Source organism: Protopterus annectens, chromosome 15.part0 (assembly GCF_019279795.1).
Source record: "Protopterus annectens isolate FY-2018-M chromosome 15.part0, PAN1.0, whole genome shotgun sequence".
NCBI lineage: Eukaryota > Metazoa > Chordata > Ceratodontiformes > Protopteridae > Protopterus > Protopterus annectens.
This window is the reverse complement of record NC_056749.1, coordinates 488,343,423-488,358,353: the sequence shown is the minus strand read 5'-3', so window position 1 is coordinate 488,358,353 and position 14,931 is coordinate 488,343,423. Positions and strand designations below refer to the sequence as shown.

The window sequence follows — 14,931 nt, the reverse complement described above, 5'->3', positions numbered from 1 at the left end:
GGGTAATTAAGTCTTCAGCCATCTTAAGCATCTGTTTCTTAGGCATGGAGCCTTGTACTGGAGACTGCTGTACAGTCTTCTTAGTTTTTAAAGGAGTTTTCAGTTTTGCATAGGATTTAATAGTGAGTGTAGTCGGTCTGAAGACACCTTCTGCAACTGAAGGTGTTTCAACTGCACCGGAATCCCTTTCAGGCATGGAGTTGGAAGGGCTTAATGGTAAAGGTTGACGAGGTCTAGCAATCTCCACTTGTGAATCGGATGTCGCCTGGGGTTCTGAATCAGCGGTTGTCAGGGGCTGCGTAGGCGCCTCACTGAAAACTGGAGAACCGGCTTCTGGCCTAGCAGAGGCTTCGGAGTCCGGTTTGGATCTCGGCTGCCTGTCCTTATCTTTGCGTTTTTTATGCATTCCGGTCATCGGTTGCTCCAATGGCATGGTATAATTAAATTTCCTACCAAAATAATGTTGGGCGAAATCAAACCGACGTTTAATAGTTCGTTTATTAAACCTAGCACAAAACCGACAACCTGTGACGTCGTGGTCTGGGCCTAGGCAAGGAATACAATAAGAATAAAAGTCCTTATGAGGCATTTGCTTCCCACAAGAAATGCAATTGTTAACTTTTTCTGACATCGGACTGAGGCAAGAAAAGGTTCCTCAACGGGGTACTTAGCTTTATGAAGACTTTGGTCTGACATTCGATTTGAAAATCTCAGGAGTTGGCCGACCGGCACTTGAGAACTGCTTCTGCTTTGGGCACCGTGCGGCAAGAAAGACTGGAGAAAATGGTGTCGGATGCATCTTATATACCCCTGGCGCACTGACGTCAGGGAAGAAGTGACAGCAACCGACGTCGGACCAAGACTTTGGAACTCTGGCCGACTGCGGGACTGCCTGACAGCAGGATAACCCAAGTGTGATGACTGCAGCAGTGTAACACGATGAACATCAGTCTTCAGCAAAATGCTGGTGAACAGACATTTAAGAAGCAATGGCGGGGGGGGGGGTTCCAAAAAGAAGACAGCAACCCCCCAAAACAGTGGACAGTCTAAAGTCAGAATGACTATTAATGAGAAAGAATAGTTGTGTAAAATCTTACCATAACTACAGATGTCATTCTCTTCCATGTTGCAGTATTCTTAGTGTGGGATTCTCCGCCTCAGGTAATCCGAACGTCAGCTCCTATACAAAAGCTTAAGCCTGGCTGCTGTAGGTGCATGGGACATCACACAAAGGGCCATAAACCAGGGACCTTAAATGCGACGTCTGCACACACACTCCTCAGAACTTAAATGCCCAGTCGGACAGTCCAATAGAGAGTATCAAGTGATGTTGTCAACAATGCTGGCTAGTCTGACCATAGTCTAGGGGAGTGCCTCAGGGTGCCCTTTAGACAGGCCAAAAGTAAAAAAAGGGGGATAGGTGGGTGGGAAGGAATACTGCAACATGGAAGAAAAGGATATCTATGGTTATGGTAAGATTTTACACAACTATTGTATACCCTTCTATTCCTATGCTGCAGTATTCTTAGTGTGGGAGAGTACCACAGCTTAGTTAGAGGGAAGGGTGGAGGTTGAGGTAGCTGATTCCACAAAGCCCTGCAGGATTGATCTAACAAACCCTGCCCGGGCTCTGGAGATGTGGTCCAACTTGTAGTGTCTGGTGAAAGTGTGTATGGTGGACCAGGTGGGTGATTCCAGGATGGAGGCTGTGTCTAGGCCTCTGAGGAAAGCTTTGGAGACTGCCACGGCTCTGGTAGAATGAGCTCTTACTCCCTGGAGTAGGTTCTTGTCATGGTGGGAGAAGCAGAAGCAAATATTTTTTCTAATCCAGCAGGAAATGGTTTGTTTGGAGACAGCCTTGCCCAGAGCCCTTGGGTGGAAGGATACAAAAAGAGTTGGTTTGATTTCCTGATGGGTTTAGTTTTGTCTAAATAAAAGCTTAGCTGTCTGTGTACATCGAGGGAATGGAGTATCCTCTCACTGTCTTTGGTTGGAGAGGGGAAGAAAGTAGGTAGCTGAATGGACTGGTTTAAGGACAGTTGGTTGACCACCTTAGGCATAAAGGAATCTAGTACATAGCGTCACCCTATCCTTGTGGAAGGTAGTGTAGGAAGAGCACCCTTCTAGCTGAGGTAAGGGACACCAGCAATACAGTCTTCCATGCGCACATTTGGAGCATTACAGCTCTAGCTGGGTCAAATGGGGATAGTGTGAGTTTTTCCAGGATGAAGTTTAGGTCCCAGGAGGGTTTTCTTGGTGGCCTGATTTGCAAGACCGCTTTTGGGAATAATTTAACATCTAGCCTGGCTAGTAAAGGGGGTTGTAATGGTAGATAGGAAGAAACTGCCGATATGTGGACTTTCACTGAAGAGTACGAAAGACCAGCCTTAATGAGTTCACACAGATAAGTAAGGACTAGGGAGGATCTGCCTGACAGGGATCCCTGTCCTTATAGAGACACCAGTTGGAGAATCTTTCCCATTTTGATAAGTAGGATCTCCTTGTAGTAGGGTTTCCTGGCCTCTCTCAGGACTAAAAGCACATCCCTCTGAGTAGTGGTGTCTGAAAGGAATTAAATGTTTATCACCCAGAGTGTTGTACCCAACATCTGTTGGTGAGGGTGAATTAGAGTTACCTTCTGTTGTGTGAATAGGTCCACCTTGTGAGGTAACTTGTGGTGACTGCCCTTGGCTAATGAGAGAAATAGGGGGAGCCAGTGCTGCCTTGGCCAATAGGGAGTCACCAGCAAGATTTTTAGTTTGTCCCTCCTGATTTTCAATAGGATTTTTTGAATGAGAGAAAAGGGTGAAAATGCATAGAGAAACTGCCCCTTCTATGGAATGCTGAAGGGCATCTATCCTCCAGGCAAGTGGACAGTGATACTTGGTGAAGAATTTCTTCACCTGTCTGTTCTGTGGGGAGGCAAACAAATCTACCCGAGGTGTGCCCCACTGGTGAACAAGGTCTAGAAAAATGTCCCTGTTCAGCATCCACTTGTGTTGTAGAGAGTATGTTCTGCTGAGAATATCCGCATGTTTGTTGTCCTGGGAAGGGATGCATGTTGCCTGCATGGATACGCTGTTTCTGGAGGTAAGGTCCCAAATTTGTAATGTTATCCGGCAGAGGCATTGGTCCCTCCCTGTTTGTTGAGATACCACATGACTGTGGTGATGTCTGTGAAGATTTGAATGGGCCTGACTGCAGGATAGGGAGAAAGGCTCAGGACCAGAACAACTGTGGTCACTTCTCTCACATTGATAAGTTTCTTTTGGAGGGTAGGATGCCAGGCCTCCTGTACCATGAAGCCTTTTATAGTAGCCCCCCACCTTAGGTCTGATGCATCTGTATGCATGTGCTGGGTTGGGGTGGGTGGTTGGACTGGAAGGCCCGAGTTCAAGTAGTATTTGTTGAATCCACCACCTTAGTTCTGCTTCGAGGCAGGGCAGGAGTGTAATTTGGCACTCTAGAGGATGGTGTTGTGACCACACATTTGTCAAGTACCACTGCAGTTTTCGCATGTACATTATGGCTAAAGGCAGCATAGGGATGGTGGCTGCCATTTGCCCCAGGATTTGCAAGAATTTTCTTGAAGATATCTGTTGAACCTGTAATAGGCTTTGCAAGTGGGTAGAGAAGGAAAGAACTTTGTCCTGAGGGAGGAAAGCCCGCATCAGGTCTGTTCTGATCCTGCAGCCCAGAAAGATTTTGTCCTGCAGGGGGTTGAGAATGATTTTTGGATGTTGAGGGTGAACCCCAGGCTTTGAAATAGGGAAGTGGTGAACCTCAGATGACTTTGAAGGGTGTCCTCTGTTTCTGCTAGAATGAGGATGTCATCTGGGTAGGGATAGATTTGGACACCTTTGGTTCTGCAAAAGGTTATAGCTGGGCTAGGCATTTTGTGAATACCCTGGGTGCAGTAGATAAACAAAACAACAAGGCTGTAAACTGAAAGTGAGAGCAGGGCCCAGTGAAATGCAAGAATTTTCTGAGAGGGTTTTATTGGGATATGGAGGTATGCTTTCTTTAGAGCGAGTGTTGCCATAAAGGCCTGGGCTGGCAATAGTGGGTGTAGAGTTTGTAGGGATAGCATTCGGAATAATGGAACTTTTAGGAATAGGTTTAGAAAGGGCAGACCTAGTATTAGTCTCAAAGGCCCATCTTTTTTGGGGACCAGAAATGGTCTCGAGTAGAAGCCTTTTCCTTCCTGTCCTCAAGGGACAGGTTCTACAGTTCCTAGGTTCAGAAGGTCTTGCAGTATGTGAAGAATGAGATGCAGTTGATGTTTGGTGGGAAAAGGAATGCCCTTGGAGAGGGCTTTTCCTTCCAAGAAAGAAAATATCCGTTTTGTATTACTGCCAGTACCCAGCAGTCTGATATGATGGATTTCCACATGGGGAGGCAGTGGGAGAGGCGGGATGACAAGGGAAGGTGGGCAAGGCAGTCGCACATTGTTGGGTCCACTTCTGTCATGAAAAGGTTGTCTGAGTAGGTTGTGAGGCAACTTGTCTGGAGGTGGTCTACCTCCTGGTTTCTCCTCCTATGCCTGGAAGAGGAAGGGGTAGCACAGGAGGGGGGTCCTCCAGACAAAGGTAGTCTTAGCAGGGTAATTTCTGTAATATTTAGGAATGGGGGACACTAGTAGGTGCTTGATGTCTTGAAGCTCTTTACTTTTCTATTGCAGGTTTCTGAAGAGGTCTGCAGATGTTTACAAACAGGAGGTTGTGGTCTAGCGGGGTGTTTAGTATTTTAGACTTTAAATCTTCTGGTAGGGATTGAAGGTGTAACCAAGAGTATCTGCGGAGTACTGATGCAGAAGCTGCGGACCATGGTGAGGCCTCTGCTGCATCATAACTGCATCTAATAGAATGTCTGGCTACCTGAGAAGCCAGGGGAAGTTTGGATGCTATCTCAGTTTTGGTAGGGCAGTCAGGGGTGGATGAGAGGAGAGCAGAGACTTATGAAACTAGGTCCAAGGCATAATTTATCATATGGGTTTGACAGTTGAAAGCTCTGAAGCCTTGGGTGGAAGAGGGATAAACCTTCTTACCTATCCTATCCATGTTTTTAGTATCTTTGTCAGTAGGCAGAAGAGATGCTGATGGAATCAGTCTTGATTGCTTGTCAGGGGATACAACAATCACAGCATAGTCTGCCAGGGTGGTTTTACCAGAAATCTTTGTTCATCTGGAACTTTATAGAACCAAAAAACACCAGATTCCAATAACGAAGGAAAAATCAAGCAACAAGATGAAGAACATTTTTCATTTAATAGCACGTCCTGGTACCTCGGCAATTCGCCTTCAGTGGAACATTTACTCATGCAAAAACTCCTTGTTTATATATCCAAAACAAATTGAATCATTAACTCATTAGCCAATAAATTTGGCCATTTGAAATACAAAGTGTCATTAAATACAACTTTCACATCACAAGACACTCCTATTGAATATATGAATATATACAGTCCTAAACATATATAAAATGCAAGTGCAACTGACAAACGGTCAAAAATTTCAAACAATCAAACAAAAATGCCACTATCCAAATTCATTCCCCCCAGGTATAATGTATGGTAACCAAAAATCATTATATGTTCTAATCTGCTTAATTCAGTTTTAAAATTACCTACACAAAAATGTGGTCTAGCCAAAACACTAAAAGTAAACCCATCAATATTGCCACTGTGCGTCTCAACAAAATGAGAAGCTACAGGAGTGTCCATATTACCCCTTCTAATGTCCCCTAGATGTTCTAAAATACGTATTTTAACCTTCCTAGTAGTTGAATAATTTTTGGTTACCATAGGATTTGTCTTGTGATGTGAAAGTTGTACTTAATGACACTTTGTATTTCAAATGGCCAAATTTATTGGCCAATGAGTTAATGACTCAATTTGTTTTGGATATATAAACAAGGTGTTTTTGCATGATTAAATGTTCCACTGAAGGCGAATTGCTGAGGTACCAGGACGTGCTATTAAATGAAAAATTTTCTTCATCTTGTTGCTTGATTTTTCCTTCGTTATTGGAATCTTAGAGGTGTTTTTCGAAACCTGTGTTTTTCATTATGGATCGTGTCAATAGTGAAGGAACTTCAGTTGGTGAGAACTTTTTGTTCGTTGAATTGTTGAAAGAGAGGGAATGGAAAATAGCAACATCTAACTTATGGTCAGTCAATGCCAGTGAGTCATATTTGGAAGATTTTGTTAGCCTGGAACGTTTTATGTCCAAGGAAGTGACAGTGTTCTACGACTCTAAATTGTTAGAAAAGTATGTGACCTTAAACATTACCACAAGAGGTTTGCGAAATGACAAATTGCCAGCTGGCGGTTTTAGTGAAGATGAGAGCGACTTGCTTCTTGAATGGAGGCAGGCTGCGCAAAAATGCTCTCTCAACTGGTTAAAGATTCTCATTAAGAGAAATAACAGGACTGATGAGAATCTCCGTAAAAATATAATAGAGTTACAACAAGAACTTATGAGTAACACTTTACCCAATGTTTTCCAGAGTAATTTCAAAAACATCAATAAGAAGGTCATTAGGTGGAGAATTATGTTATGGGATGGAAAAAAATTGAAACTTAATAGGGACATTAAAGACTATGAGAAAAATGAAATGTATAATTGGCCGCGGAAAGGGTGTCGCTTTCGTCAGAATTTTAGAAGACGCACAACAGGAAGGGAGGACGGATCTTCATGCTCATCGGCAGAATCAAGTGGAAGCAGAAAAAGTGTGTTGTCTGAGGACATTGTTATGGATAGTTCCATCGATGGCGTGGAGAACCGGAGAGGTGAACAGAACCCTAAAAAGTCTAATTTGAACATGCGGACTTGTTCAAAGAAGAATCAAGTGAAGGCAGTCAGTTTGTCTTTTTTCTCTCTCAGAAATCAAAAGTAAGTTCTTTTCGTTCCTCTGAAGCATCGGCACCATATACTAATTTTAGTTATGCTTTTGGTGCCAATTTGGACAATAATGGGACTAATTTGGACAATGTTGTTGACATTTTTACTGTTATGGACAACACTAGCTGTGACAATTTAAGTGTGATCAACCTTTCTGATGTTATTTTGTCAGATGACATGAGAAGTGTTTTACAAAAAGGTACTAAGTTTATACCTACTAAGTCACCCATGTTAGTTGATATTACAGTGGATGCTCGGAAATTCATCCAAAAGTTGAATTTAAAGGTTATTTTTTTCAGAACGCAAATCTGTTTTGCATGCTCAAACATCTATTAACACACAAGAAGAAGATGATGAGTTGCTTAATTTAAGTATTTACGATTATGATGAAATGTTGTTAGATGAAAATGTAATATCTGATGATGGCAATTCATCTGTGGGAGAAATGTTTTTTTTGGGGGGGGGGGGTATGGGCATATTGGTTTACCAAGTTTTCCCAGTGATAGTACTTTTATTCCTCCCAAGCGCTCATCAGCAATTAATGCTTTTGAACATGTAGTGTGTTCTTGCATCGAAAAAGAATTTAATGAATTTTGCAGAGAAAATAGATCATTTAATCTCTGCAAAACTGAATGGTTGGCTTTAAAAGATTTTAGAACCGAGCTGGACAGAGTAACCATTAAGCCAGCTGATAAATGAGGAAACTGGGTGATTATGACCTCCACTAAATATGAACATATCATTGAAACATTGTTGGGGGATGACACTTGTATTAAACTAAGTAGCAATCCTTTAAAATCGTATTCAGATGAACTCACTGAATTGTTGGAAAAAGGTGAAAGGTTAGGTTTTCTTATGAGCAGTGATGTAAAAAAATTAACAGTGAAGGAACCGCGTCACCCTTACATTTTTGCCATCCCTAAAATTCATAAAAGCATTATCAACCCACCAGGGAGACCCATTATTTCTGGCATAGGATCATTTGTTGAAAGAGTGAACACATTTCTTGATTTTCATTTCAAAACATATCTTTCTAAAGTATGCTCTCATGTAAGGAACACTGAGGATGTTTGTAGAGCACTGTGTGGAAAGAGAATTTTTACTGGGCCACTGTAGATGTCTCATCTTTATATACTAACATTAACGAAAGATGGGGCTTGGAGGCCATGAACAAGATGATGGGTGAGGGGATATGCACCATGTTTTTGCTGTCCCTGTTGGAATTTAGTTTAACACATATTTTGTATGGAAGAAAGATTTTTTTTTCCTTCAAGTTAAAGGGACAGCCATGGGTGCAGCTTTTGCCCCTACCTATGCAGTTATATATATGGGTGAATTTGAGAAGGAGTTTATGTTTCAAAATGGCTTTTTCATCAATAACTTTGTTTTCTATAAACGTTATATTGATGATCTCATTTTTGTTTGTAAAGGTGATGTTTCTCTGTTTGATGGGTTTATGGAAAACTTGAATAATAATACACATGGGTTAAAGTTTACTTCACAATGTTCTCATAGAAACATACCATTTTTGGATGTAGAATTTTATATAGGAAGGGATAATTTGGTACAACACATGCCTTTCGGGAAACCCACCTTGGTTAACAATTTTTTGCATGCCAGCAGCATGCATCAGCCACATTTGATTAAGGCCTTACCTGAGGGGGAATTCAAGAGAATTCTCAGGAATACTTCGGACCCGAATTTATGGGAGGAAGTTCTTGATGATGCTCTTGAGAGACTTTCCTGTAGAGGTTATGAGAAAACTATACTCTCAGGTATTAAATATAGATTATGTAGAGGCAAATGTTTTGGGGGGAGGTGGGCATCATGAACGGTTGCCAGTTGCTTCTGAACAATAACAGATATTTTTTGTTTCTAGATATTCAGAGTTCTCTAGAATCATTGAAAAAATTCTTAAACAACTGTGGCATGTAGTTTGTGATGATTCGATTATTGGACACTTGTTTCCCAGGCATATTACTTTTTCCTATAGCAGATATAACAACTTGAAGGAATTGTTGAGTAGAAAGTTGGAATATACAACAGATATGCAAGTGGGTATGCAACGTTGTGGCCGTTGTTCGATGTGTGACAAAGTCAGCAACCTACATGGTAGGAAAATAAATGGAAAAAGATATTTAGCCTTTGAAAAATTTGATTGTTCGTCATCTGGGGTTGTGTACATTTTAGTGCCAGGCCCTTGTGGTATGTGCAACAAACTACTAGGAAGGGTAAAAAACGTATTTTAGAACATCTAGGGGACATTAGAAGGGGTAATATGGACAGTCCTGTAGCTTCTCATTTTGTTGAGATGCACGGCGGCAATATTGATGGGTTTACTTTTAGTGTTTTGGCTAGACCACATTTTTGTGTAGGTAATTTTAAAACTGAATTAAGCAGATTAGAACATAGAATGATTTTTGGTTACCATACATTATACCCGGGGGGAATGAATTTGGATAGTGGCATTCATGTTTGATTATTTGAAATTTTTGACTGTTTGTCAGTTGCACTTGCATTTATATATGTTTAGGACTGTATTTATTCATATATATTTAGATGAATGTTCTCACCTAGGTTTTTCAGTATTTGAAATTTTGTACATATATCTATTTATTCAATAGGAGTGTCTTGTGATGTGAAAGTTGTATTTAATGACACTAACTGTTTGTATTTCAAATGGCCAAATTTATTGGTTAATGATTCAATTTGTTTTGGATATATAAAAACAAGGTGTTTTTGCATGATTAAATGTTCCACTGAAGGCGAATTGCTGAGGTACCAGGACGTGCTATTAAATGAAAAATTTTCTTAATCTTGTTGCTTGATTTTTCCTTCGTTATTGGAATCTGGTGTTTTTTTGCTTAGAGATGTTTTTCACTTTATAGAACCAGTCAGGTCTCTTAGGGGCAGGTGGTTGTGAGCCCGGGTTCTTTGATGCTGAGGTGAAAGCATCAAGGTAGGCAGGAATGACTGGTGGAATGGATGAAGGCGAGGGAGATTCCACTTGCAGTAACTCAAAGCATCTCTCTTGGATTTCAGTCATTTGGGAAGTGTCCATTTAAAATATTCTTTCATCTTTGTGATGATCTCCCCAAAGGTGATATCTTCTGGTGGAGAGCCCTTTCCATTGATTCCTCATCTGGGGAATAACATTCAAATGGAGAGGCAATTTGAGATGAATAGGAGATTGATTCATCTGAGGATGAATAGCAAGGTTCCTGTTCTTCCCCTTCATGAGCAGTGGGAAGAGGGAGAGAAGTGGCTGAGGCAGGCCTAGGGCTGAGCACTGGAATGGTGGAGGGGAAGAGACCATGGGTCTAAGGGCCAGGAAGGTCTGCATCAAGGAGCTGGTGAACGATTGCCAGTCTGGATCTCCTTCACAGTGTGGAGGTCTGGTGTTTTGTTTTCTGCTTCCTTTTCAAAGGAGTAGTCTTAGGAGAAGGCCTGGATTCAAGGGCGTGGGAAGGGGTAGGAACTTCAGGCAATGGTTCCCCAGTCTGTCATCTGACGATATCTGGTTTACCCTCGACATCGGGAGGGATCGACGTCAGAGCTTACTCCGTGGATGTGCTGGACATTACTTCCAAAGCGGCTTCCTCGAGGGGAACCGAAGTAGATGGGTTTACTGGGCGTCCCTCAACTCCTAAATTGGAAGTTGGCAGGATGTCTGACTGCGGAGAGGCAGAGGAACTAGGCCTTGAAACCTTGGCCTTTTTCCAAGGTGGTACCATCGGAGCAGCCGATTCCGGATTCATCCTGAGCGCTAGTTTTTTGAATCGCTGATTTTCTAAATATAGATCAAGGGTGGCTAGACGGCTTCGGAGGGTTTTGGGTACAAATGATTGACAAACAAGGCAAGCGCCATGGTTGTGCTCTCTGCCTAGGCAGAAAACGCAGTGGTCACATGTATACTCATGCAGAATCTGGCGCCTGCATCAGCATTTACCCTCCTTAGTTGACACTGGTTAATGGTAAAATACAGCAAACCAAGCTCAAGCAAAATAAAGGCAAAATCCCCAAATGGGTACTTAGCTTTAAACGTCTTCAAGTAAAGGGGCGAAGCAACTGATGTGACGGTCGACTGCCTTAAGTGGTATCAAAGTTCAACTTAAGCCAAACTATCATCTCTCTGTGTTCTTTCCTGAACTCAAAAATGAAGGAGAAAAGATGCTGCATACTTTGGATGTCCACAGACAACTCACACAGAGCAAATCATTAAGATCAGAATCTTCAGTGCTTGTGAAAGTAAGAAGAAAAGACAGCCTGTTTCTAAACAGTATTTGCAAATGGTTGTCTCAGGCTATTGCATTTTTGTTACTCTCACCACAACAAAACTATTCTAAGCAGGATCAAGGCTAATGCTACTAGAGCCTTTGGCTTCACCTATGGCTCTTTATTTGGAAAAAGTTGGACTCTAGAAGCAGCAACTTTGTCTTTTGTACATATTTTTACACATCACAAGCTTGATTCCTTCTGCAGGTCTAGATCACGATTTGGTAGGACCAATCTCCAGGGGCCCTTGGACCTTCCCTTACCCTAGCTTACAACATTTGAGAAGTGGAAATCTACCCACATAGCAAAGGTTAATGTGCCATCAGTCAAGTCTTCCGTTGCTACAAACTTTGGTTAGGATTCACTGCTCGCTCACGCTAATTACCCAACAGGAGTTGGTCAATTAGCATGACAGCAAAAGACAGTGCTACTGTTCTCTCGTGTGGCCCATTCATTGCATTAGCAGTTACCCCCTTACATACCAATACACACACACACACACATGCACACACACACCCCTGAACAATGAAACCCTCCCACACGCTATCACACTTACAGAAATACTCAGCCATACACCTGCATGCAAAAATATGCAAACACACATCCACACCCCTGATTCCCGATCTTACACCCCTAGGTGTGACGCCAAGGTAGGTATACTCCCACACACATTCATGCACTCTCATCTATGCCCTTACAGAAATTCTCAAAAGTTCAAGCACATATCCTAATACAGCCCCTTATGTTTTCTGAACTTATGTGCATTGGAAGCACTCAAGAGATAATGGGTGACCACCCCATTAACGGTCAATTTTTTCTTCTACAGAAATGCTTGGCTAAGCAAATCAAGAGCCATGGAGATTTCTGGGACAAAGTTCATAACTAGTAACTGTTGTAGTGGTAGAGTGGTCTCCGAAATCAAAAGGCTTGCTACGATGTGCAAATCTTACAAATTAAGGTTTCTGCCTGCCCTTCTGAATCCCAGGATTTGTTCCTGTTGGGACTCTGTGCCACAGATTTGCCACATGTGTGACTGCCAGTGTTTCAATATAGCTTTTCCACATGCAAACTGTACACATAAGACTAACAAATGAAGAGCAAAAGTCACTCTGTTTCCCAATACATTTAAATACGCTTATTCAAAACCAGATTAAAATTAAAAAAAAAAAAAAAACCTACCTCCCCAGCTATGGACTGCTGAAGTTGCTATAACTGGAGTACTTTGCACTGTAGGAACAAAAGCAGGCTGTAGATCAAAGAGGTCACTGGAAAGGTTAGGCATGCTGGAATATAACAAAACACAATAATTAAAATCTATACTATTATTAACTTTATACACATGACTGAATCACGCTATGCGTGGATTGCTAAGCACTAGAGTTAAAACAAAACAAAACTTTTTTGTTGTTGTTGTGTCTTTCGGCTTTTCCTGGTAAACAGCAAATAAGATTCAGTTTTTAATTTACAATTTAGTTTTCTGTCAGTCAACCAAGGAAACTTAAAGAAGCAAACTAGTCAAGACTAATCACAAAACAAAGGCAATTACTAACCTTTACAGTTAAGAAAATGTCACAATGCTTCAGGGTAAGATGAACCCAAAAGTTGAAGTTCAACAAATGTTTTTTAAAGAAAGAATAAGTGTGACCTGTGCACTGACCTAGGCCCATGCCACAGTGAGATACAGCCCTGACTGTACCCCAGATAAACAGTGTTTAAATAGTGGCATAAGGCATTGGAATGACTGGAAGGGAGTGGATGGGAGTGAGAGGTTGAAACCAGTTCACCTGTTCGGAGGGTGGGGGGTGATAGCATTAAGGCAGCTTGGCTCACTGCACTGGTAACTCTTAAAGGAATGCAGGTGTGTTGTCTAGAGCGCCTGCATTGCAAGCAGTGTGCTATCATTTGGTCAGGAGGTTGCATAAGCACCTCCTAAGCAGCTACAAATGAGCTAGCAGGCTAATGAAGGGGTGGGTGAAGACTGTGTGTTCAGGACCTGCAAACTGGCCCATTCTCTAACACTCAACTCTCACCTCCACCAATAATCAAATGAGCAAGAAGGGCTTATAAAGAAGCTTAAGACTCAGAACCACTATGGGCCAAGCAATAATGCCTGCAGAAAATATGAACTGAAAACTAAATGGCTACAGCACAAATGTATGCAATGGACACGCTGAAAAGACAGACGGTCAACAGTCAAACCTGTATAACAGACAGTTTGGACACCAGTAATTTTCCATTGGATGGTTTAAGCCAGCTGTTGGCAAAAAACACAGAATTAGCATTCTATTTCTATATGGTTTTCTAGACTACCACAAGATTACACTCAGAAGGACGATCAAAAACTAGTTAGCCATTCTGAAGACATGCATGTTCTGAGGTGGAAACTGAACTGATGGTGAATGTCACCTGAATGCATGGCTGTTTCACCCATGTTTTCTGCTCCTAAAATGAAAACAGCAAGACAGATACATTGCTTTAAGAGCTGAACTGGCATCACTTTCAACCCAAATTATGGCTAGCTGTAGGGGATATCTGATTTTTGTGAAAGACCAAATAAATTAGATGTATTATGGGTAAAGGTGACAATGACAGAGAGAGAGAGTAACCTGACAATCACTGACCTAACCTTATCAAACACAAGCAAGACCGTCACAAAGGTGTAGAGACCCAAGTTAAGATAATCATAGACAAATCAATGCTGCACCACCCTTCTATCTTCCATAACGTTATGATACATCAAGATGGCAGAAATACACTTCTTGACCAAGAATAATTAAGACCTAAGTTAAAGAGATGCCTGAAACAGATCAGGATTTCCTGCAAACTAACCAAATGAAGGGATGTAGCACATCTTTTTGTATAGATGGAGAGCATCTTCCACTAAGCAGTGTACATCTAGTAAACAAAAGGTTTCCTAGCAGGATAAATCATATTCAAGACTTTCAAAAAAAGATCCAGCACGAGTAGATCATTAAAATAGCAGCCTCATCCACAGCGGGACCTAGATGTTAGTTGTACAACAGCACATTTGTCTTTCGTGTAGGAGGCTTCTGGTTCTATTCCCATACTATGCAGATAGAATGGTGACACTGCAGAGTAATATAAAGGGGGGGGGGGGGTGGCTGCACTCCTGAGTGTGTCATCCTTCAGGTGAGACATTAAACAGAGGTCCCCATCTGCTTGAGTTGGTGGTAGTTTAGGTGGATGTAAAATATCCAGTGGCACCCATCAAAATGAGTAGGGCTCCTTTACTTCAACACAACAGAAAACACATTTACAAGTGCATATTTACAGGTAACTGTACACACATTTCTATTTTTTTACTCATTTTTCGTATAACATCCTCATTGTTCTTCCATAACCGACTCTCACTCATTATTCAACAATCATAATCTAATTTTACCCAATAAAACTGCCAAAATCCATTTCCAATTAAATATTTCATTCAATCTTTCACTCCAAATCATCTACATTAAATAAAATAAATGCTTATCTACTTTTCTCACATATTTTCTTCTTGCTGTTATAATTCCCATACATAACCATATACAGAGATATACTGCGTCATTAACAGTCTGAAAAAATGTCTTTGCAAAACTTCTTTTGAGTTTCACCACTTACTTTAAAAACAAAACAAAAACATACTTTGTTGAATCTTTCTCCCATAAAATAAACACACACTCAACTTTATTTTTATATGGCATATTCTCCTTTACTGTTAACTTATTTACTACCAGTTTCCAAAAGACATCCT

General features: G+C 41.4%; 1 protein-coding gene across 2 annotated transcripts in view; it reads right to left on the bottom strand.

Annotated features, from left to right (window-relative positions):
• LOC122789778 (phosphatidylinositol-binding clathrin assembly protein-like) overlaps nt 1–14,931 on the bottom strand; it is a 2,259,505-nt gene that overhangs the window by 772,654 nt on the left and 1,471,920 nt on the right. For both annotated transcript variants that reach the window (XM_044057218.1, XM_044057217.1), the window contains one exon: nt 12,357–12,460. In XM_044057218.1, coding sequence (XP_043913153.1) covers nt 12,357–12,460 — 104 coding nt within the window. The remainder of the gene's footprint in view (nt 1–12,356; nt 12,461–14,931) is intronic.